Source organism: Lolium rigidum, chromosome 7, assembly GCF_022539505.1.
Source record: "Lolium rigidum isolate FL_2022 chromosome 7, APGP_CSIRO_Lrig_0.1, whole genome shotgun sequence".
NCBI lineage: Eukaryota > Viridiplantae > Streptophyta > Magnoliopsida > Poales > Poaceae > Lolium > Lolium rigidum.
This window is the reverse complement of record NC_061514.1, coordinates 318,863,869-318,883,680: the sequence shown is the minus strand read 5'-3', so window position 1 is coordinate 318,883,680 and position 19,812 is coordinate 318,863,869. Positions and strand designations below refer to the sequence as shown.

Genomic DNA, 19,812 nt, shown 5'->3' with positions numbered 1-19,812 from the left:
GCCTTTGGCTTTCTGAACTTGTGATATAGCAAAGTTTTTTTGCTTCGTTCTCTCAAAGTACGAGCACACAAGCAAGTGTAGCCTTGGCAAAAAAGAAAAGCAAGTTATTAAGCGAGATCGCGAAATCGAATCATGCAGAAGAGAAAAAAAGTTGGAGGTGCGGGGAATCGAACCCCGTGCCTCTCGCATGCGAAGCGAGCGCTCTACCATATGAGCTACACCCCCATTTCTGATTGCAAGTCAAGCAAGAAAGTATAAGACACAAACGGTTTGTTCGTATGATTCTGCTTTTTTGTTACCGAGGAGTGATCATTTAGTCACTCTGTCTATTGCGTCTTCCAACTTATGCAATTATTTACATCAGCGCTTTCCTGTTTCTTTCGTTTAAGTAAAGCCCTAGCTATTCCTCGAGAAGGCCCCAAAGACGCAAGGCGTGTCTACAAGGGAAAAAGGTGGTTCACAAATACCGGCACTCATTTGCAAAGCGGGCACACACCACAAATTTGGGCATCCCCTGTTCTCAAGACGGCCGACAGTCCATAGCTACTTTTAGTTGCCAACCATGTAAAAAACTTTATCTTGGAGAGGCCCAAAATTTCATAACTGAAGAGCTTTGTAGGCAAAGAAGTTTCCCCCAAAATAACTGCACCATATAAGCGGATTTAGATGTATATTGGCCACTTTCGATGAGAGTCCAAGAGATGTCGTCCAATGTGTCATGGAGATTTATTTCTTGGAGTTGGATCTGAAGGGCAAAGAATTGGCAGATGTTATCCATTGTGAAGTGCGCATTCATGATGATCTTGGATATCCAACCACTTTTGTTATTTAAAGCTTGCTTGACATTTCACTTCTTCCTTGGGAAGATCTTAGATGAGGGGAGCTATGTATTTTTTTTAAATCATTGAGCCGCAGAGCCTCCTAGAAGGGAGCCTTCTTACCAATCCCCACCACAATTTTTGTGGTGGCATAGAAAATATCCATATCTAATTCATAGCATGGTTCCCCAAGCCAACCCAAATGTTATACGGATCCTTCCACTCTAGCCATGGCCATCTCAAAAGGAATGCTCTTGCGAAGTAGACGGTGTTGAGGATTCCAAGCCGCCCAAGATTTTTGGGTCTCCAGACCGTTTCCGATTTGAATTTGCATTGCCCACCGGATTGACATGTGACAACCGACTTGACAAAGTGAGGTGCCTCCCACCATGGTGACATATTTCCATTGCAAGAAGAGATTTTCCCCGTCCACTTTACCTTGTAGGTTTTGAAAGTCCGATCTCTGTAAGCGCTAAATGGATAACGGCAACCGAAGATATTTTAAGGGAAAAGGTACCGTGTTCACCGGGAGGCCACGAAGGATGTCACCAAGGTTGATTTGGCCACATCGAATCGAGACGATGGAGCTCTTTTATATATTGGTGCAAAGGCATGCATAACTTCCCAAAAACCATGCAAACTTGAAGATGCGTTTTGGATATCTTGTTTGTAGAGGCCCACAAAAAAAGCGCATCATCCTCATAAAGCGAGGTCCTCAAAATGGTTCCACGTCCCTGAATCTTGTGAAAGAGTCCATGAATAGTGGCAATATGAAGGATTTGAGCGAGAAGATCGATGACAATGATGAAGAGAAGCGGCGAAAGGGGATCTCCTTGGCGGAGCCCACTTACGTGCTTGATAGGAAGGCCTGCCACACCACCAAGGAGGACTCGTGAAGATGAGGGTGCAAATAAAGTGACGGTCTATAATTCCAGAATCTACTTGGGAAGCCAGTCTTTTGAGTAGCCAAGAGCCCAAGTTGGTGAGTTCAAATCCTAGTGCCCACGTGTTTTATTTTAATCGATTCTTCTACATCTGATAGATGGGACCTGTCCGTAAGGTATCATTGAGGTGACATGTGATATAGAAAATATAAGGGGTGTTTTTGCAAAAATAATAACACCACACGTCAACTCCAAAAATAATTGTGGACCTATTTGTTCTCTCAGTACAGGTTGTGGTACCCTATATGCTCAATTTACAAGTTGTGGTACTACTAAACTGCACACATCCGATGTAAGTTGTGGTACCAAAAGTGTATATTTGCAATTCTCTGCTTTATACCAACAATCCTGTCAAATTTTTGATATTTCAGTGTTTTAGAATACTGTGATCCAAAGATGCAAAGATGAGTTGGGTAACACCTGAAATCCCCTGGAGGATCTCAAAAAAAGGAAATTCCCAGAGAGCAAATCCACAAAGCTAATCATTTTTTACTGTAGCAATCACGTGTTCATGGACTTCATGGTCGAGGCGTGGACCGCGCGCGGTAACTTGGCAGCAAGTTCAACTTCAACCCCTCGTTCGCGGATAACGCCGTTGCTTCCTCCGTTGCAGCTGCAGGTGGAGAAGTCAAAGACGTGACGAGGGTGAGGACGAGGGCAGGGTTGGTGAGGCAAGCAAAGCACGTGGGCCCCGCACACTGACGCCACCGCGCGCGGCCCCAGATCCACGCCCACGCCACGCGTCCCCGCTGCGGTCCCCACACGTCAGCGACACGTCGAGCCGTGCGCCGCGACCACGCCAGCCGCCGTCCCCTTTGTTGGCGCCTTCCCCTCCCCCGCTCCGCCTCCACTAGTCCACCACCACCACCACCAGAAACAGCTTCTCGAACCTTCCCCCTGCCTCAATCCCCCACCAAATCCGCCGCGCCCCGCCGGAGCTCCTGCAGGACGACGCGGCGCCGCGGTCCAGGGAGAAGCCGTCGTCGATCCGGGTGCTGAGTTCTGAAGCTCCCCACCCACCGCAGACTGACTGGGCGGAGGCGAGGGCTGACCCGACCATGACCGCGGCCCGCCGGCGCCACGCCGAGCCCCGCTCCGGACGCCACCGCCGATCCTGCGCGGTACGCTCCCCGATTTCAGCTCCACTCCCCCCTTCCTGCTACTTCTTTCGGTTAGCTCTGCTATTTCGGATCAGGATAGTTGTTGTACCTACCTGCTCTTGCTGTACGCGGATGAATCGTGGCTGGGTAGTGAAGAACAAGCCTGGCTGGAGATGGTTTTTTTATATGCTGGATTTGTGTGTGTGCGTTTACTCCGGTGGCACGGAGGGGAGTAGCAGTAAGTAGTAAGTAGCACTGGCACTGTGCAAACTGCTTCTGTGGCCCTCCAGGAAGATTAACCATCCATCACATCTCGCCTGTAGGGTTTCAGATCGGCACAAGTGCATAAATGTGCATATTCTTGTTCCGACAGCCTAATTATTTAGATTGCGTTGTCTACTTTGCACTTTGTACTAAGGAAGAGACGCCTATTTCTTTTGCAGACCGTACGGCTGTAGCGAAACCCTGAGCTGCTACTGACTAGGATCAGAGAGAAGTAAGTACACACACATACTGTACTGTATCCCTATGCCTATGCAGCTACTGTTTTCCTGTTACTAATTTGTCCAACTTCGCTGTGCTGTATAGGTTCGGGCAACGCTTGATCTCACACAGCATAGTGCTGGGCTCGCCGCCTTGCTGTTAATAAGGGGGGGAGCAAAGTGATTTGCTGTCTCCTGGCGATTGCGGTCCGTTGAGGCCTGGTGATGGCAGATGCGAGCTCGAGGACTGACAACTCAATTGTTGTAGACCACGACGGCAAGAACCACAGGGTACTCGTTGTTCTTTCTTTATGGGTTTCCACCCTTTTCGTTTCTAAAGAAGCTTCCAGTTGAACTCAACTAGTTAAGCACCTGTGTCTCTTTACCTGCACCAGTTTCTAGAGGCAAATAGATAACTGCTATGCTCAGCATCGTGTTAGCATTTGAACTGTGAATCACACTGTGGTTGGAATTGATTTCTGAAGCTCAACAACAGAGTTGATAATCTTTAAGTATAAACTGCTGGAGGCATTTCCGTGTACTAAAATGGTTGTAATGAACGTCCCGGATTTTTGGGTCATGTTGCTAGCGGAGGATGACATCCAAACTGTCGCTGCTTCAAGATTCACAACGTATTCATAACCCCCAGAGTCTATAGCGCATTTCAGTCCCACGTTTAGTTTGGTGTATATTGCTAATTGCTCACACTTATTAGCCCAACGGGTCCACATAGGGCCACCATAAATAATACAGCTCTGGGGAGACTTGTTCCAGTATGACTATAAGATCAGTTAATAATCGTGAAGGCTGCCAACGGTTTTTTCACACATTTTGTAATTTATTGTGTTTTAGAACTACTCCCTCCAGCCCTAAATATATGTCGTAGATTTAGGCAAAATGTAGGCTAACCTGCGACAAATATTTAGGGCAGGAGGGAGTACCATTATTTGAAGGAATCATCACTGTAAATTCTCGACATCCTACAACTGCAAAGAATAAATTCGCTTAATAATTTTCAGGTTTTTGTATTTATGTTTTAAATATTGTACAAAGTAAGTTTTAACCTTGGACATGAAGAGGAATCAGCAAATAAACAAAAAGTAAAATGAAAACCCACTCAACAGCTTTCTTTGGTCAATTATAAATTCTAGTTTTCGAATGGACATCAATTATTTTTCTATATTTGGAGTTTCATTTGGTTATTGCAAAGAATTTATGATATGTTCAGGACAAATAGTTACCAAATATTTAGGAAGAATAAAAATACAAGAATCTATTCTCATAATGAAATCCACTTTATCAACACATAAAAAAGCAATTCGAAATCAACACTCAATATGCTTCTCCAGTCTGAATACAATTTTCAAGCCAAGACATAATGTAGGTCTTTGAATTTTGAAAAGCAACATTATTCAGTATCCCACTTAGTATGAAATAACCATCACTGTGCAAGAAATGTGCAGATATCAAGTCAAAACATCGACGAGGAGATGCATCCATTATTCATATAGCTGATGACGATCTTCATGGCCGAATAATGCCAACCCATTTTCAAAGACCCAGTCAATACAACCAAATGAATCCCAGAATCTTCATGGTGCCCCAGTTAAATAGTAGATGACTGCCATTTTACATGTTTTCAACAGAACAATGATTTGTGACCACAAGAATCTGCAGGATTTCATTAATAATTCACACAGGGAGCTTGGTGAATAATCACCAAGCAAGCTATCCAAGCTAACAAAAAACTGTGCAATCAATCGAGACAAATTCTGGAGAAGCCTTAGTAAAAATACAGAGCATGCAATCAATCGAGGCATCTTGATGGCCGAAATGCCTCTGCAATCCATCTCACTGGTGCAAGAGAAGATCCATCAATTGAAATTTCAGAGAATTCAAAACTACATAAAACGCTCAAATGTCAGCAAGAAAACCCAAATGTGCAGACCTTCCTTAGCAACTTCATTTGAGAAAAAAAAAAGTTCCTGGATTCTATAGCAAGCTGATCGATTCGGCAGAAGGTCAATCGATCTGCTACTCAACAAATAGATGAAAAGTTAAATAGATATGCAAGTATACGAATCTAGCTTTTGTCTGGTCGATGGAGATGCCGCGTACAGATCTCAAGTAATCTTTCTGGCCACCAAGCGCTACGCCATGGATACATGAGGTTTTTTGGCAGCTTTCGTTTAGCCTCCGGTGTCGCCGCCACCCGCAGCCGATATGACATAAACCGCATGCCACACTACCGCTATTTAGCAGTGCGGCAAGAAGCAGACTGCGGAGCTGGATCCGCGACGACGACACCACATATTTGCACCGTCTCCCCTTCAACGTTGCCTTGTTGTGCACCTCTTCGCTACTCCGGCCACCTCCGCGCCCCCCATCACTGTTGTCAAGAGAGATGAGTGAGAGGGGATAATTTTCTGAGCAGAGAGAGGGTGGTTGGCAGGTAGCGGAAAGCAGAGAGTTTTCCATGAGATGCTGTCCGCATTTGTTGCTTGCCATAAAAACGGTGGTCCATTAGGATTGATTGCTTCACGTATTCCAAACATATCACACGATTGTTGCGCAGCAAAGATGATGTATTACTTAAATGACTATATAACCTGCTGATCTTATAGCACAAATGAGTGGATTTGATATCATCCTATGCTAGTACCATGACCCAATATGTATTTTCGTTGTAATGAAATATTAGTTAGAAACAACCCCCTTTAACCCAGATTCACATGCTGTTTCACCCTGTTCATATGTACCAACTGCCGACTGATATTCCAAATATGCCAAAGTTATCAACGAAACTTGCAGTTCTTAGTATGCTTTACTTACTCATTATGAATTCACTGCCAAGTGATACCCCAAAAATGCTCAAGTTCTTAACTACTTGCAGCTAGAACAGGGACAAAGTGGGGCAATCATGGCTTCTAATTCTTCAGATAGGTCTGACAGGTCCGACAAACCTTTGGACCAAAAGGTGATATTCCTGTTACTTTTCTTGTACGTTGCTGTTGTTTTGTATTCTTGCGTGTTTTTATGTTATTAATTGCTTGTCGTATTTGCCATCTGATAGACACTGCGTCGTCTTGCTCAAAATCGCGAGGCGGCAAGGAAAAGTCGGCTGAGGAAAAAGGTATCATTATAAATCTTGCCCTTATTTGTCGTTTGTTCTCTGATGTAAGGAATTTTCCTTTTTTACTTAAATTAATTTAGCAACTTAACCTGATTCAAGCTAGTTCTGTATAATTTGAGAGTATGCTTATAAAGGAAAGGCATCAGTTATACTTAAAGAGTTAAGGAGTTTGGAGGTTCTGTGCAGAGCTGTTTGTAGTTGTGTTGATGAACTGAACTGAGTGTTTCTTCACTGTAGTTCTATGTGCCACCATGCCTCCGTTTTATTTTCCGGTCATAATTTTCTTATTGTGTAATAAAATTGCACATTGCATTAAGGGACAAATACCATGTCATATTGTCAGCCACTACTTCATGTGTCTCAGTATATAGGACTTAAATGAATTCTTAGTTCTCTCTGCATAGGTAATTGAATTGTATAAAGTAGCCATTGAGGCCAGGGGGGTATTCCTGTTTTCGAAAAAATAGCTGAATTCTCCATGCATGGGCCTTGTGTGTTACTCCCTCCGTCTTATAATATAAGATGTTATTACAACCGCTATACTCCTATATTTGTTGTAATAACATCTTATATCATGGGACGGAGGGAGTAGTGTTTGTAGTTTCCACTCAATGATGACTACTTGATTGTTCATTTGGTCTGAGCCAGTAATAATGTTTTTCTATTTGTTTGAAGTCATATGTGCAACAGCTTGAAAGCAGTAAGCTGAAGCTTGCACAACTAGAGCAGGAGCTCCAGAAAGCTCGCCAGCAGGTAAATCTTTACTGGCTGAATGTTGGTTGCGATATTTTGTTGCAGTAGGGTATGCTTTTACTGTAATTAAGATTAATGCTGTATATTTATTTGTAGGGAATCTTCATTTCTAGCTCAGGAGACCAAACCCATGCCATGAGTGGAAATGGTATTTCCTTCTCCAAATTTCTATATGTGCCCATAAATGTTTGCAGCAGCACTCTTTGTTACGTGATGTTCAATTGTATGTGATGTCAATCTATGTTAGAAGTTTATCTGAGCAATAAACTTATCTTTGCAGGGGCAATGACTTTTGACATAGAATACACTAGATGGCTTGAGGACCAAAATAAGCAAATCAACGAGTTGAGGACTGCAGTTAATGCTCATGCAAGTGACAGTGACCTGCGCCTTATTGTAGATGGGATAATGGCACATTATGATGAAATATTCAAGGTCAAAGGCGTAGCTGCCAAGGCTGATGTGTTTCATATACTGTCAGGCATGTGGAAGACACCTGCCGAAAGGTGCTTCCTTTGGCTTGGGGGTTTTCGTCCATCTGAGCTTTTAAAGGTGAGTGAAGTGTGAAATCTCAGGGTTTATTGTAAATTCATTGTCCTTACCTGTCCAGTAATATTTACTGATATCTCGATATGATATAAAATTTCAGCTCCTGGCGAATCACCTTGAACCGCTAACCGAGACACAGTTGGCTGGATTAACCAACCTCCAGCAATCCTCGCAGCAGGCGGAGGATGCCCTGTCACAGGGGATGGAAGCATTGCAGCAATCCTTGGCAGATACTTTGGCTGGATCGCTCGGTTCCTCTGGTTCTTCAGGGAACGTGGCAAACTACATGGGTCAGATGGCTATGGCCATGGGCAAGCTTGGAACACTTGAGAATTTTCTTCGCCAGGCAAGCCTTTTTTTCCTTGCAATTCTTGCAGACGTGATATTTCAGCATTTTGACCGCCGTATTTTCCGGATAGCTTTAATCAGTTCTCATTTGGTTTGATCTATTTGAGACTGATGAGAATTTTTGTTTCCATACCTATCAGGCTGACAACCTGCGACAGCAGACCTTGCATCAAATGCAGCGAATTCTGACGATCCGACAGGCCTCCCGTGCTCTCCTAGCTATACATGACTACTTTTCGCGTTTGCGTGCTCTGAGTTCTCTGTGGCTCGCTAGGCCGCGGGAGTGACCAACGATCGATCGTCGCTCTGTGGAGTTCTGAGTTCCCCTATGCTGATCTGTCGAACACTATGGATGCTCACTATATGACGTATTGCAGATTATGGCTACTCGGCTTCTCCTGTAAAATTATGTGTAGCTATTAATTATTGGGTGTACTCAGGTGGTATACAAGTAGGTGGAATCCTGTAATTTACAATGATTGTGTAACTCCGTCGGTAATAAAAATTAGATAAATCATGATCGGTTGTAAACAGTAAACTGTTGATGTTTTGTTGTAAGGAAGCAAACTGTTAATGTGCGCTAGAATCTTAGTTGGTTGGTGCAAACGCATTGCTCCATGCAACTCATCTTTGGGGGTAAGGGAAGGGTGGAGAGAACAATAAGCTTTTAGGGCATCTCCAACCGGGCGACCCATCCCGCGCCCGCGCGTCCGGATGGGTCGAAACGGACAAAACCGCGGCCCAGCGCGCGGACCCATCCCTAAAACGGATGGCCGCGGCGTCCGGGACGACCCAAACCCGGCCCAAATCTTGGACGAGTTTGCGTGGCCGCGGACGCGAAAGGCTGGTCGCTCGCGTCCTCCCTTGTCCGCCCCGGCCCGCCCGTCCGCCTCCCAAAACAGAAAACACTCCACCGTACTCCCAAAACCTAGAGATGGCCGACGAAGCGACCGCCGCCGCCACCGCCCCGACACCACCGCCACCATCGAAGAGGAGGCACCCGCGGCCGTTGCCGCTCCCGCCGTGGAGGCGGCTCCTGAACCGGCGGTGGCCGAGCTCCCCGGGCCGCCGACGAAGAAGGCGAAGGCCGAGCTCACCCCGGAGCAGAGGAAGCTCGAGAGCAGGAAGAGGGCGACCGGCGCAGTGGCGCCGGACCAACGGAAGAGGGAAACCGCTGCCGAGCCGGAGCGGCAGCGGGCGGCGGAGCAGCCTTCTCCAACTCCGGACGGAGGCGAAGAGCGGTCTCCTTCAAGAGCAGCGAGCCATGCTATTTTACGGCCACCCGGCGCTCGGCCGAGCACATGATCATCCCCGGCACCGGCGCGGCCTCGGTGGGGAGCTCGGCCTCCTCCGTGACCCGGCCCCTTCCTCCAAGGTCAATCGCCCCGCCGACCGCCCCTATTTGGGCACGAAATGGGGGCGCATGGGCGGCAGAGCGTACCGGCCACGGGATGGGTCACCGGAGGTGGGCGAGTCCATGACGGGGCCGTCACCTTCGTCCATTGACCTGAACCGTGCGCCGGCGAACTCCAAAGGCCCGAAGAACCTGGGAGCCGCTGCGACGTCCGGTGCACGCAACCTGTTCGACGATATGTCGGCCGCGCGCGCGCAGGCACCGTCCGCCGTGCAGGCCCCTCCGTCTTTCGCGCAGACAATGCCGACGACCCTTCCATATCCTTCGACACAGCAGGCTCCCCAGCCACCTCCCATTGACACACAGGAGGGCACAACTGCCTGTCCCGGCAGCATAAACATTGAGGAGGAGCCGTTGTTCGGTGAGGGCCTCACACAAGCCGCAGCTGCACAAGCTCGAGGTCGCCGGGTAAGCAAACGAACCGCCAACTACACGGAGAAGGAGGACAAGGTGCTCGTCGATGGATGGTTGACCATCGGGCAAGATGCGTTGACGGGTGCCGAGCGGAAGGGGTCCGCATTCGGCGCCGGATCTATGAATACTTCCATGAACATCGCAAATATGGACAGGAGCCATTTGAGAGCGACCGCAGCGAAATATCGCTCCAAAAGAGGTGGGGAGCAATTCAAACGGAGTGCAACAAGTTCCGAGCGGCGTATGAGCACGCGAGGCGGCTCCCGTTAGTGGCATGGGTGTGAAGGACTTGGTATGATTCATAACCTCAACTTATTCATCCGATGTTTGCACATTTGTTTATCGTTGTTGTCTCGCTTTGCTCTAGGTGTGGCGAGCTTTGGAATTCTACAAAGCCAACAATGGAGAGAAGACCTTTGCCTTCCCTCATTGTTGGAAGGAACTCCACGGCACCCCCAAGTTCCAGGAGGGGTACGAGGGCTACATGGCGACCTTGATCGGCAACAATCCCGCCAAAGATGCCACGGTCATTGACCTTGATGGTGGGCAGCCTTGCGGCAGCTCCGCTTCTCGTGCAAGTCGTCCACGCGGCCACAAGTCAACCAAAGCCGACATGAAGCGTGATGCGTCGTCCATGCTATTGTATGGCACTTTGAAGGAGATGCATGCGGACGAGAGAGGTGTCCACGGACAAGAGGGATGAGAGGAGGCGCCGGGAGAAAGAAGAGGACAGGAAGAAATTCTTTGATGTCCAAGCAGAAGAAGCTTGAGATTGAAGAGGTCAAGGCGAAGACCAAAGCTAAAGAACTTGAGCTCAAAGAGAGAGAACTTGAGCTCATAGCAATGGCAAGGGCCAAAGAGGTGGAGCTGAAGGCGAAGGAAGTTGAGCTCAAACGCCAAGCCGAGGACAACCTCATCATGAACGCCGACTTGACCAACATGAGCGAGGCAAAGAGAGCTTGGTTCGAGAAGAGACGAAGGAGATCCTCGAGCGCCCAAATTGAGTTAGACAACCTCAATTGCAATTTTTATATTTTTCTCAAACTATGACACATTTTATTTGATTTATCATGGTACATTTGATAATATTGTATGGTATTTGATAATATTTTATGTTTCCTATATATTATTTTATGTTTACGAGATATTATTATATATCAAAGTGAATCTGTGGCCAGAGGACCTATTTTCCAAAGAAATAGGCCAAATGGCCAAATGGCCAAATGGGTGGCCGCTGCGTTGGGCGCAGGACGCGACCCAAACGGACGCGCGGACGCGGGGCTCCGTCCGCGCGTCCGCTCGGGCACGCAAACGGCCCAAAACGGACGGCCCAGCGCGTCCGTTTGGGTCGCCCGGTTGGAGATGCACTTACATGTCTCATTCTGGTTTACTGATGTCTGCTCCTCACTTCGCTATGCGTAAGCATGTTCTGAGCTGGTACAGTAGTACAAATCATCAGTTGTGTATGAGAATTTGTTCAGACTTCGCTGTCAGCTATGTACTCTGGTTGCAGAGCGTCTGCAGAGGAAGCCGAGGGGTGTTGTGCTCTGAGGACATTATCTTATCGGCGACGATCCGGTTCGCCGCCTCCGTGTAGTGCACCCCGTCCCAGCTGATGTACCTGTCGCCGTCCGCCTCCCGGCAAGCCTTCGCCTTGGCACTCCCGCACGCCGCCCCGGGCTCGTAGTTGTACGGCGGCCCGCCGGCGCCGCAGCACGCCGCCAGCGGTCTGCCGAAACCGTGCGCCGTGTGGTTGGCGAAGAGGCCGTACTTGATGGCGTACATGTCCACGCCGACGACGGTCGCGCCGGGAAGCTCCGCGGTGAGGTCTCGCCGGAGAAGGCGCAGGCGCGCGTTGAGGGCCTCGGCGACGGCGTTGTGGCGGGCGAGGCACCCCACGTCGTCGACCTCCTCCCCGTCGCCGCCGCCGCTTCCACGATGTGTCCCGAGCTGCGACAGCGTGCTGGGCAGGCACCCGAACGGCCCCGTGTCGTAGAGTACGAACTTGCGCCCGCCGGCGTCGTACACCATCTGTGCCATTACGCGCGCGATCGATGAACAGCAAGACATGCTCATTCTGATGCTGGCAATGTGAATTTTGGAGTACAGTGGGTAGCAGCAACTCAAGTCACCTTGACGGCGTTTCTGATCCTCGTGGCGATGGCCGGGACGACGGCCTGCAGGATGCGTTCCTGCGTGAGGTTGGCGGTGAAGGCGAGAGAGATGTCGTTCTGGCCGATGTCGAACGAGTAGAGAGCTTGTCGGAATTCATCCTCCGTGACGCCAGACCCGAGCCCTGCATACAGAGTGCAATTCAGACTGACAAGTAGTACAGTACTACATTCGAATTCTGGATAGGTGACATTAACTTTTGTTGGCACGATCACATCGGCTCATGAAAATGTACCTAGCGGGAGGAGCTCGGCCGTGCGGGCCTTGAAGTGCCGGAACTGGCGGAGCTGCGTCGGCAGGCTGAACTGCCCGGATTCTACGGTCTGCGCCGTGGCCGCGCCGGCGGCGGCGAAGTTGGCCCCGTCACTGAAGGACACGCCCGACGACTCCAGGTACGGGCTCAGGTGATCCAGCCCCAGCCTCTCGCCTAGATCCATGCAAATATGAATTCGAGTGATCAGTCGTCTGCACTGTCCAGTATCCAGTTCACATTCAAACTACGGAACCGATAGCGAAAAAGCCAATGTACAGATAGTGCATGCACGATGTGCCTGAGTTCACTCGTACAGAGGAAGTCGATGTAGAGGCGGCCGTCGGAGAACCGGCCGCTGGGCCTGCCGAAGAAGCGGCGGCCGAAGGGCCTGTGCAGCCGGAACCCCGCGCCGGCGGCGAGGCCTCCGGTGTCGGAGTTGGAGTCCCCGAAGTTGAACATCACGCACCTCGCACCACCACCTGTAGCAGCTCGCCGCTGTGCCGATGCATACCAGCTGGTGATGGGCAGGAGCTGTGTCGACGATGCCACGGTAACTGCGATGGTCAGTAGGGCTACGACGGCGAGAAACCGGAGCACCGCCGGCCCGAGCCGAGCCGAAGCGGGAGAGCTGGTCAGCTCCATGATCGACCGCTATGTACAGGAGCTACCTATCCCCGGCCACTGAATTTTGACTAGAACCGATCGGCCGGGCAATACTGACGACATAATGTAGACCGGTCGTGTACATAATCGTTGCATCGTTGCATGTGCAGTATCTTAATGCGCTCCTACTTATTTTTCAGTACTTAGCTTCCATGCTTAGCTATTCTTTAGGTCGATCGCAGGTTCTACTAGAGTACACCAAGTTGGTACAGTATCAAGTGTTAAGCGCCTGAACGGTAACTCGGGATAGCTAGCTCGTTGACTTCGGCGCCAACACCAAGAGCGACAGTCGAATGGAAGCCATTAAGTGTAGCATGAGATTAAACTACTTGTCGTTCAGATTCTGTATGATAGGGAAATCAAGCGCAGAACTGACACCTTCGGTGAGCTCGGATCATGTTTGCTGAATGAAGGTATAGCCAGGCTGGGATCATGGCGCACGCGCTTCCATGGATATGGACCTCAGCTCCATGATGGACACAATCACTGAATCATTTCACCTGTAACTATCTCTGACTTAGTCAAGTACTAATTACCTCTAAGGCTCTAACTACATTGAAGTGCCGGTAATTTTTTCTTTTATGGAACAATAGTGTTAACTTGGTTCCAATGGAGTAAGTGGAGTAAGTGGTAACAAATTCTCTTTGACTATGATGGAGCATTGCAGTTTCTTGTAATTATCGCTGACCTCGGATTAAACTACTCATCATGTATCATGCCTGTTGTAAAATCTATGTATGGTATCGTAAAGCAAATTAAACTGACACCTTCCATAAGTTGGGATCGTAGAACATGCGCCTCCAAGGTTATCGATCGATCTAGATAATGTTTTTTTTTTTGCGGGTACGATCTAGATAATGTTTTTTTTTTTTTTTTGACATACGATCTAGATAATGTTATGCTTACGAGTAGGCAGTACCAATCCAATGGGTAGGTACATATCGGTATGATTCCACGATGAATCAAAATGTATAAAAGAATTACAACACAAAACGTGCTTGCAAGTTTTTGCAAAACCGTTGACAAGCTGTATCACTCTATCAGATTTTTGCAGCGTGCGGACAAGTCGGCCTAATGTGCACGGCCTTCGACTTAGTGGGCTGATAAGACAATTTTTTTTACTTATTTCACGTCACTTAGTCACTTAGACAAGATGAAAAACATAGCATACTCCCGATTGTTTGCATGCTCCCGATTGTTAAAATTAAACACAAAAACATATGAGTAAGAGAAGGTGATCTAGTACAATGCCGCAAATGTCTTATCTTAACTAAGAGATCATCTCTTACCTACGAGAAGGAAACCTAGCTCTTTATTTTAGTTTCTCTCTCGTTCAACTCATCAATTATTCTACGTTGCATAGCTAAGATAAAACCATTCTACATGTCCTCTGCTCGATTGATGGAGTTCCACCTATTATTTAACTCGTATAAACTCTTATGAGTAAATAAAATATTAATTAAAGGTTCTTCTCTCTAAGCTCTGGCAATTAAAAAGAATGGGCGCGGAAGGGGGTGTAGTGTACTGGGAACAACATGTGTGGAGTTTAGCTACTGGTGTTTATGCAGATTGTGTGAATTACATTAATGTAATAGGGAAAGCCAAATTTTCTTATTGTCGTAGACATGCAATTGAAGTGGCTCACACACCGGCCAGGTCTTGTTTTGAGTCCATTTTTTAAAATTGGATCGATGAGCCTCCAGGGTCAAGTGCAAGTAGAAGGACATCTTTCGGTACCGCACTGAAAGAACAACAATTTCTAGGAAAAGACCGTGTTTTCCTATCAAGTAACGCCTTCTCCACTTGACTCCACTGGTCAAGAACTCTGGAGCTTCATCCGAGATAACTTTTTCTTTTTGCTGTAAACGATGCATCTTTCACCGTGAGAAAGGTGGCTTTCAGCGAAAGGACAAACTGAATAATAAGGTATTTCCTATCCAGAGGCTGATCTCTGTCGTCAACTCATCATATCTCGGCCGAAAGGAAGTTATCAGACAATGTAACCTGGCAATCGAGAAACGGGAATGTCAGTATAATGCACCAAAAGTATATCAACCCGTGCCCTAAAGCTCTTCCCACCAATAACGAACTGGAAAGAACGATTACCTTCTGGCCCAACTTGAATGGTGCGAGGCCTCTGTATGGGCAGCTACTGCATCTGAATCCATCGCCCAATCCACACTGAAATTGTCGTTTTAGAGAATTGGGTCAGATATAATCGGTGACGCGAGTCAGTTTTTTTTTTTTTTTTTTTTTTTTGAGGGAAGACGCGAGTCAGTTGAGCGCATGCATGCGATGACTTGTGGATTATCACAAAAAAAAAATCACGAGTAGCATTGTATGTTATGTCTATGGTAGTGATTTTACTTACACTGCCACAAGCTGACACGGGGTTATCGATCTGTTCTGCAGTGAGCCCCAGTTTCTCCACCTTCTGCTCAGCCTCAGCCCTCCCACAACTGCAGTTCTTGCATGCCTTCCTTGCCTTCTTTGTGGCTCCGACTTCACAATCTCCTGCTGGCGAAATAACATAAAATCTTTCAGTGCCGAAATCTGAAATACGCGTCTCTGCAAAAAATAAACAAAGTCATATACGGTTTGTTGACTATACCAACTGGAAGTTGCGGTTTCTTCAAGTCATCCTCAGTCAGGAGGCTGTGTTCATCATCATCAATTTCAGTGTTTGGAAGAGGCTTTATTGCTTTCTTCAGGGGGAAGGATGAACCCATACTCCAAGCCGGCTTCTTTGCCCTGATCTGAAAATGATTCAGTTTAGCAATTACTTTAACAGAAAGAAAGCCTACGGGAGCAGCCTTAAATGTGACATACTCACAATAAAAGATTGTACGCTATCCGGCGAGCTTGTAGCAGAAGCTTGAACTTCAACAAAACCTCCCATGAGTAGCTGGCGCTTGATATAATTGTTTGGCTAATATTGCAGAGGAAATGTAAAATCAAGTTGGGCTAAGTTAACGTTACATTGAACTGATGTGAGCAACTGAGCAACAAGGGTTCCAAGAATTACCTTCTGATCAGATGAGGGTGTGAAGCTCTGTACCAGCACAATCCCCCCAGCTTGCAGCACTCGGTTAAGTTCAGCAACAAATTGATCCCCAAAGCTCTCCACTTTTTGTATGACTGATAGAACAGCACCAAATGACGCGTCATCGTAAGGCAACTTCCCATCTGATAGGAGGCAACAAGAAGGGTTTGAAACAGGTTTATGAAAATCTGAACTTTATACGGAGTACATGGTTAGCACATGATGAATAACCAAACACTAGTAAGCATCAAATCCAAATTAGAGATAGCAACGGGCAAATCCGAGATTTTATTCTGACTGTCTGACATATTTAATTCTAAACATGCATGCCAGGTCCTAATCACGTAGTGGCAACATGCGATTCCGTTCCGGGGAGCCGGCCATAATCGTGAACCCACAGCGCGCCTTCCATGATAGTATATACTATATAGCAGCTAGCAAAAAAGGGGATCGATTAGATTCTGAAGCTCACCGAGCGAGGCGCACTGCGTGATGACCACCATGTCCTCCCAGGAGACTCCGGCGACCAATGCAAGGCCCCGCACCGCGCGAAGCGGCAACACCAGCTCGTCCGTCACCGCGAGCGCTGACGCCGTGGATCCAATAACTGAAATCCGACCGAGGAGAAAGCGAACGACCAGATCGAAAGAGCCGTGAAAAGGGGACTCGAGCAGCTTACGGATGTATACCACGAGGAAGAGAAGAAAACCCCGAGCGCGCGCGAAAGAGAGGGGTTTTGGGGAAGGGAACTCCATGTCTAGTATGGTCGGTCGAGAGCTTCCTTCGGAGCAATGCAGGGGGTTCGCAATGAAGGGGGGGCGGTGGGCGGCGGACTCAGGATCGGTCCGACGGAGGATTGAGCTTTTGCCGCTGCCGATCACCGGACAGGAGGACGTGGTCACCGCGCGCCGCCGGGGAGGAGGAGGCCGATTGTTCTAGGTTACTTTTTTTTTGGACGATTACTTTGTTTTTTGAGGGCGATTGTTGTTGTAGGTTACTGATTGGCCGAGGTCACGAAGGGCCAGTGCGAGTGCGGGCCCATCCCGTACATGGGCCAGTTTTCACTATTCCAACGCTGGGCAGGCCCAACCGAACTAACCAGAGGCCTCAAACAAGGAAAAACACACAAGCAGGGTGGCTGAGTGTGTGCACGCGCTCAAAGGATATTGAGCTCATTTAAAAAAAAGGATATTGAACTTATATTCTGATATTTTATGGCGAAACAAAATTCTGAACTCATATTACAGGGCAATTTTTATTATTCAGAATTGCTGCATATAATTTTTTCACTCGTCAAAGTTGGAAGGATCATTTTCATGGAATCGACTGAAAAAGTTTTGGAAGTATTTGACACAGCTAACCTTGCTTCAAGGAAACTTAGGTGAATGCACCCACCGATTGCACTAGAGAAATTCCTTGATCTCGAGTTTTAAATATGGAGAAGTTGAAGAAATCCGAGTTTAGGGAGGGATCTTGATGGAAGTTGAAAGTTAATTAGAGCTCGGATATTAGGTGTTGACTACAAATACTAACGGCTGAAGTCTTGGTAACAAGACCAATATGATATCATGATATTAGTTGATGGCGCACCAACTTGGCCTGCAAATATTTTTGTTCGCCATTTTTCAACAAGGTACCTAATCAGGACATATCAGAGAGATATTTCCCCACATGCAAATTATAAGGATCTAAAATTCTTTTATACAATGTGTAGCTGACTTTTCTCTAGGTTATTCAGTTAGAGGATCATTGTAAAGAGTGTAAAATAACATTCTTTTCCTAAATGCAATTATTTTTGTGAACTCTTCATGTTCTCTAGGTAGTATTGTTTCTTTTTGTGAACACATGTTAACCCTTAATTGAAGATTAGCACACACTTAAACGTGAACTGAAAACATGCATCAAGATTAATGTAAACTTCAACACCATTGTGTACTTCCTCAAAGGGCTTTCACGCGACCATAGAGAGTGTTTATATGGAGAGGAGTTCTCAAAGAGCTGCACAAGTATCAAATCAACACACGGGGACACCAATCCTTTTTGCACTATTCTCAAATAGGGATACAACTTGTTATCGGAAATTCAATTTGGCTCCCGGGTGCGTATGCTCCCTCTACCAACAAAACATATTTCGAAGTGTGGAAAAGTTTTGACAAAAAATTCTACATGTACATCTCCATAATATATGTGTATGCGTCAAGTTTCACGAAAAAATAATATTTTTTGTGGCCTATGTAAAAAAGAGAAAACTTATCCTATGAAAATCATTGTTTTCAGCACTAAATTTTGTCTTTTTTTAACACGTCACATGATAAGTTCATTTTTTATGAAACGACTTTGTGAGCGCGTAGCACGTGAAGATGTACGTGCAGATTTTTTGTTTCAATTTTTTTGAACTTTAAAATATATGTAAGATGTATTTCAAAATATAGGGAGCATATGCTCCCATGTTCCAAAACACCACTCCCGTTTGTTATTCTCTATAGAGCACTATAGGATCTACATCAATATACACACATAGTTTGGATGCCAACAACAAGATTTGGGGCACAAGGGGTTAGGGATTGGAGAAGTCTCACCAAAGACGGTGGAACCACAAATTGAAGGAGACAAGTTTGTAGATATGGTCTTCAAATCTTGTAGGCAGCGTCGGGTGATTGATTTAGCTTCGTAGTTCAACTTCTTATCCCTCTCCTTTCTCTTATTTTTCTTCTCCAAGGAGGCCAACCTGGATTTTCTCCACTACACCTAGTGGTGGGTAAATGGTAGGCTTATCCTCTCCCTTCCCTCATGTTCAATGTCCAGAATAACCCTCGGTCATAACCCTAATGAGTAAAGGCTTCAATAGCCTAACAACCCACGTGGGAGGATACCCACCATCTAATGGATCCCATCTAACAGAAATTTAAACAACTCGAATTGAGGAAATTGAACACCTTTATACGCCAATTGGTAAGGAATCAACATTAATTTTACTAGTGGCCAAAATGAAATTAGGATCTTAGAAGTGGCATGTAGGTAATTTTGGTACTACTAAAATACAAAGCAAAAGTGTACCCGAAGTGATGAAAGACATCACATGACCTAAAGGTTTGTCGGTGACAGCAAGTAAACCATCTTATCTTGGCTCCTCGATGCACCAAACACATAGAATGTCATCAATTGATGTTTCCTCAATCCATCCATGTGTTGTTCTTTTGCTAGTAACCTGAACACCCTTCTTTGAGCTAGCTCAGCTACATAGTTGCGTGTTGTTTCTGCATGTTCATGTTTTTGTGCTCGTGGAATGAATCCCTCAGCTATCTGCAGTGAAATAAGAATGGATACATCTATTCTAAAATACCTGGGCAAATTATCAAGATATAGGACACAAGATCTTAAATAATGAAATGTAATGTCTTTGTAATTGCGAGGCAGTATGCTCCACATGACTTGTGTGACCAGTTGATGACCAATACATCAATATATGATACCATGCTTTCCGATTAACTTTTTCTTTGATAGATAACCTCCCAAAATGGTGAGTGCAAGGGGTAATCGATCACACTTTAATGCAAACAATCTACCTAGTTCTTCAAACTCACCCACATCATCTATGAAAGAACTTCTATATGATGGTAAACATGTGCTACTAAGAAGTTGCCAACTTTTCTCATGGTCTAACTCTTTCAAAATATGAATCTGGGTTGGCATATCAATATGTTTTGCAATTTTTTATTACATGTA

The 19,812-nt window shown here is 46.5% G+C and overlaps 2 protein-coding genes, 1 non-coding gene and 1 pseudogene across 3 annotated transcripts; 1 reads left to right on the top strand and 3 right to left on the bottom strand.

The window, feature by feature from the left end:
- Positions 1 to 152: 152 nt before the first annotated feature.
- TRNAA-CGC lies at positions 153 to 225 on the bottom strand. Its single transcript has one exon. It is a non-coding gene; the product is annotated as a tRNA-Ala (tRNA).
- Positions 226 to 3,324: 3,099 nt separating this feature from the next.
- Positions 3,325 to 8,706, top strand: LOC124669831 (transcription factor TGA2.1). Its single transcript, XM_047206372.1, has 9 exons — positions 3,325 to 3,358; positions 3,451 to 3,635; positions 6,238 to 6,321; positions 6,418 to 6,477; positions 7,153 to 7,230; positions 7,327 to 7,378; positions 7,511 to 7,782; positions 7,880 to 8,125; positions 8,268 to 8,706. The coding sequence occupies exons 2-9, from the start codon at positions 3,570 to 3,572 to the stop codon at positions 8,412 to 8,414; spliced, it is 1,005 nt and encodes a 334-aa protein (XP_047062328.1). The 5' UTR covers positions 3,325 to 3,358; positions 3,451 to 3,569; the 3' UTR covers positions 8,415 to 8,706.
- Positions 8,707 to 15,008: 6,302 nt separating this feature from the next.
- Positions 15,009 to 16,841, bottom strand: LOC124673233 (anamorsin homolog 2-like). Its single transcript, XM_047209351.1, has 7 exons — positions 16,559 to 16,841; positions 16,069 to 16,229; positions 15,877 to 15,972; positions 15,655 to 15,799; positions 15,415 to 15,560; positions 15,150 to 15,224; positions 15,009 to 15,047 (listed from the first exon to the last, which is right to left on the bottom strand). The coding sequence occupies exons 1-7, from the start codon at positions 16,839 to 16,841 to the stop codon at positions 15,009 to 15,011; spliced, it is 945 nt and encodes a 314-aa protein (XP_047065307.1).
- Positions 16,842 to 19,204: 2,363 nt separating this feature from the next.
- LOC124673231 overlaps positions 19,205 to 19,812 on the bottom strand; it is a 79,595-nt pseudogene continuing 78,987 nt past the window's right edge.

Bases quoted from the DNA above. Each gene is read 5' to 3' on its own strand.
- LOC124669831 (XM_047206372.1), top strand. From the start codon at position 3,570: ATGGCAGATGCGAGCTCGAGGACTGACAACTCAATTGTTGTAGACCAC. The intron at 6,322-6,417 runs GTGATATTCCTG...GCCATCTGATAG, and splicing joins ACAAACCTTTGGACCAAAAG to ACACTGCGTCGTCTTGCTCA. The intron at 6,478-7,152 runs GTATCATTATAA...ATTTGTTTGAAG, and splicing joins AAAGTCGGCTGAGGAAAAAG to TCATATGTGCAACAGCTTGA.
- LOC124673233 (XM_047209351.1), bottom strand. From the start codon at position 16,841: ATGGAGTTCCCTTCCCCAAAACCCCTCTCTTTCGCGCGCGCTCGGGGT. The intron at 15,973-16,068 runs GTAATTCTTGGA...CTGCAATATTAG, and splicing joins CACCCTCATCTGATCAGAAG to CCAAACAATTATATCAAGCG. The intron at 15,048-15,149 runs GTAATCGTTCTT...CTCGATTGCCAG, and splicing joins CATTCAAGTTGGGCCAGAAG to GTTACATTGTCTGATAACTT.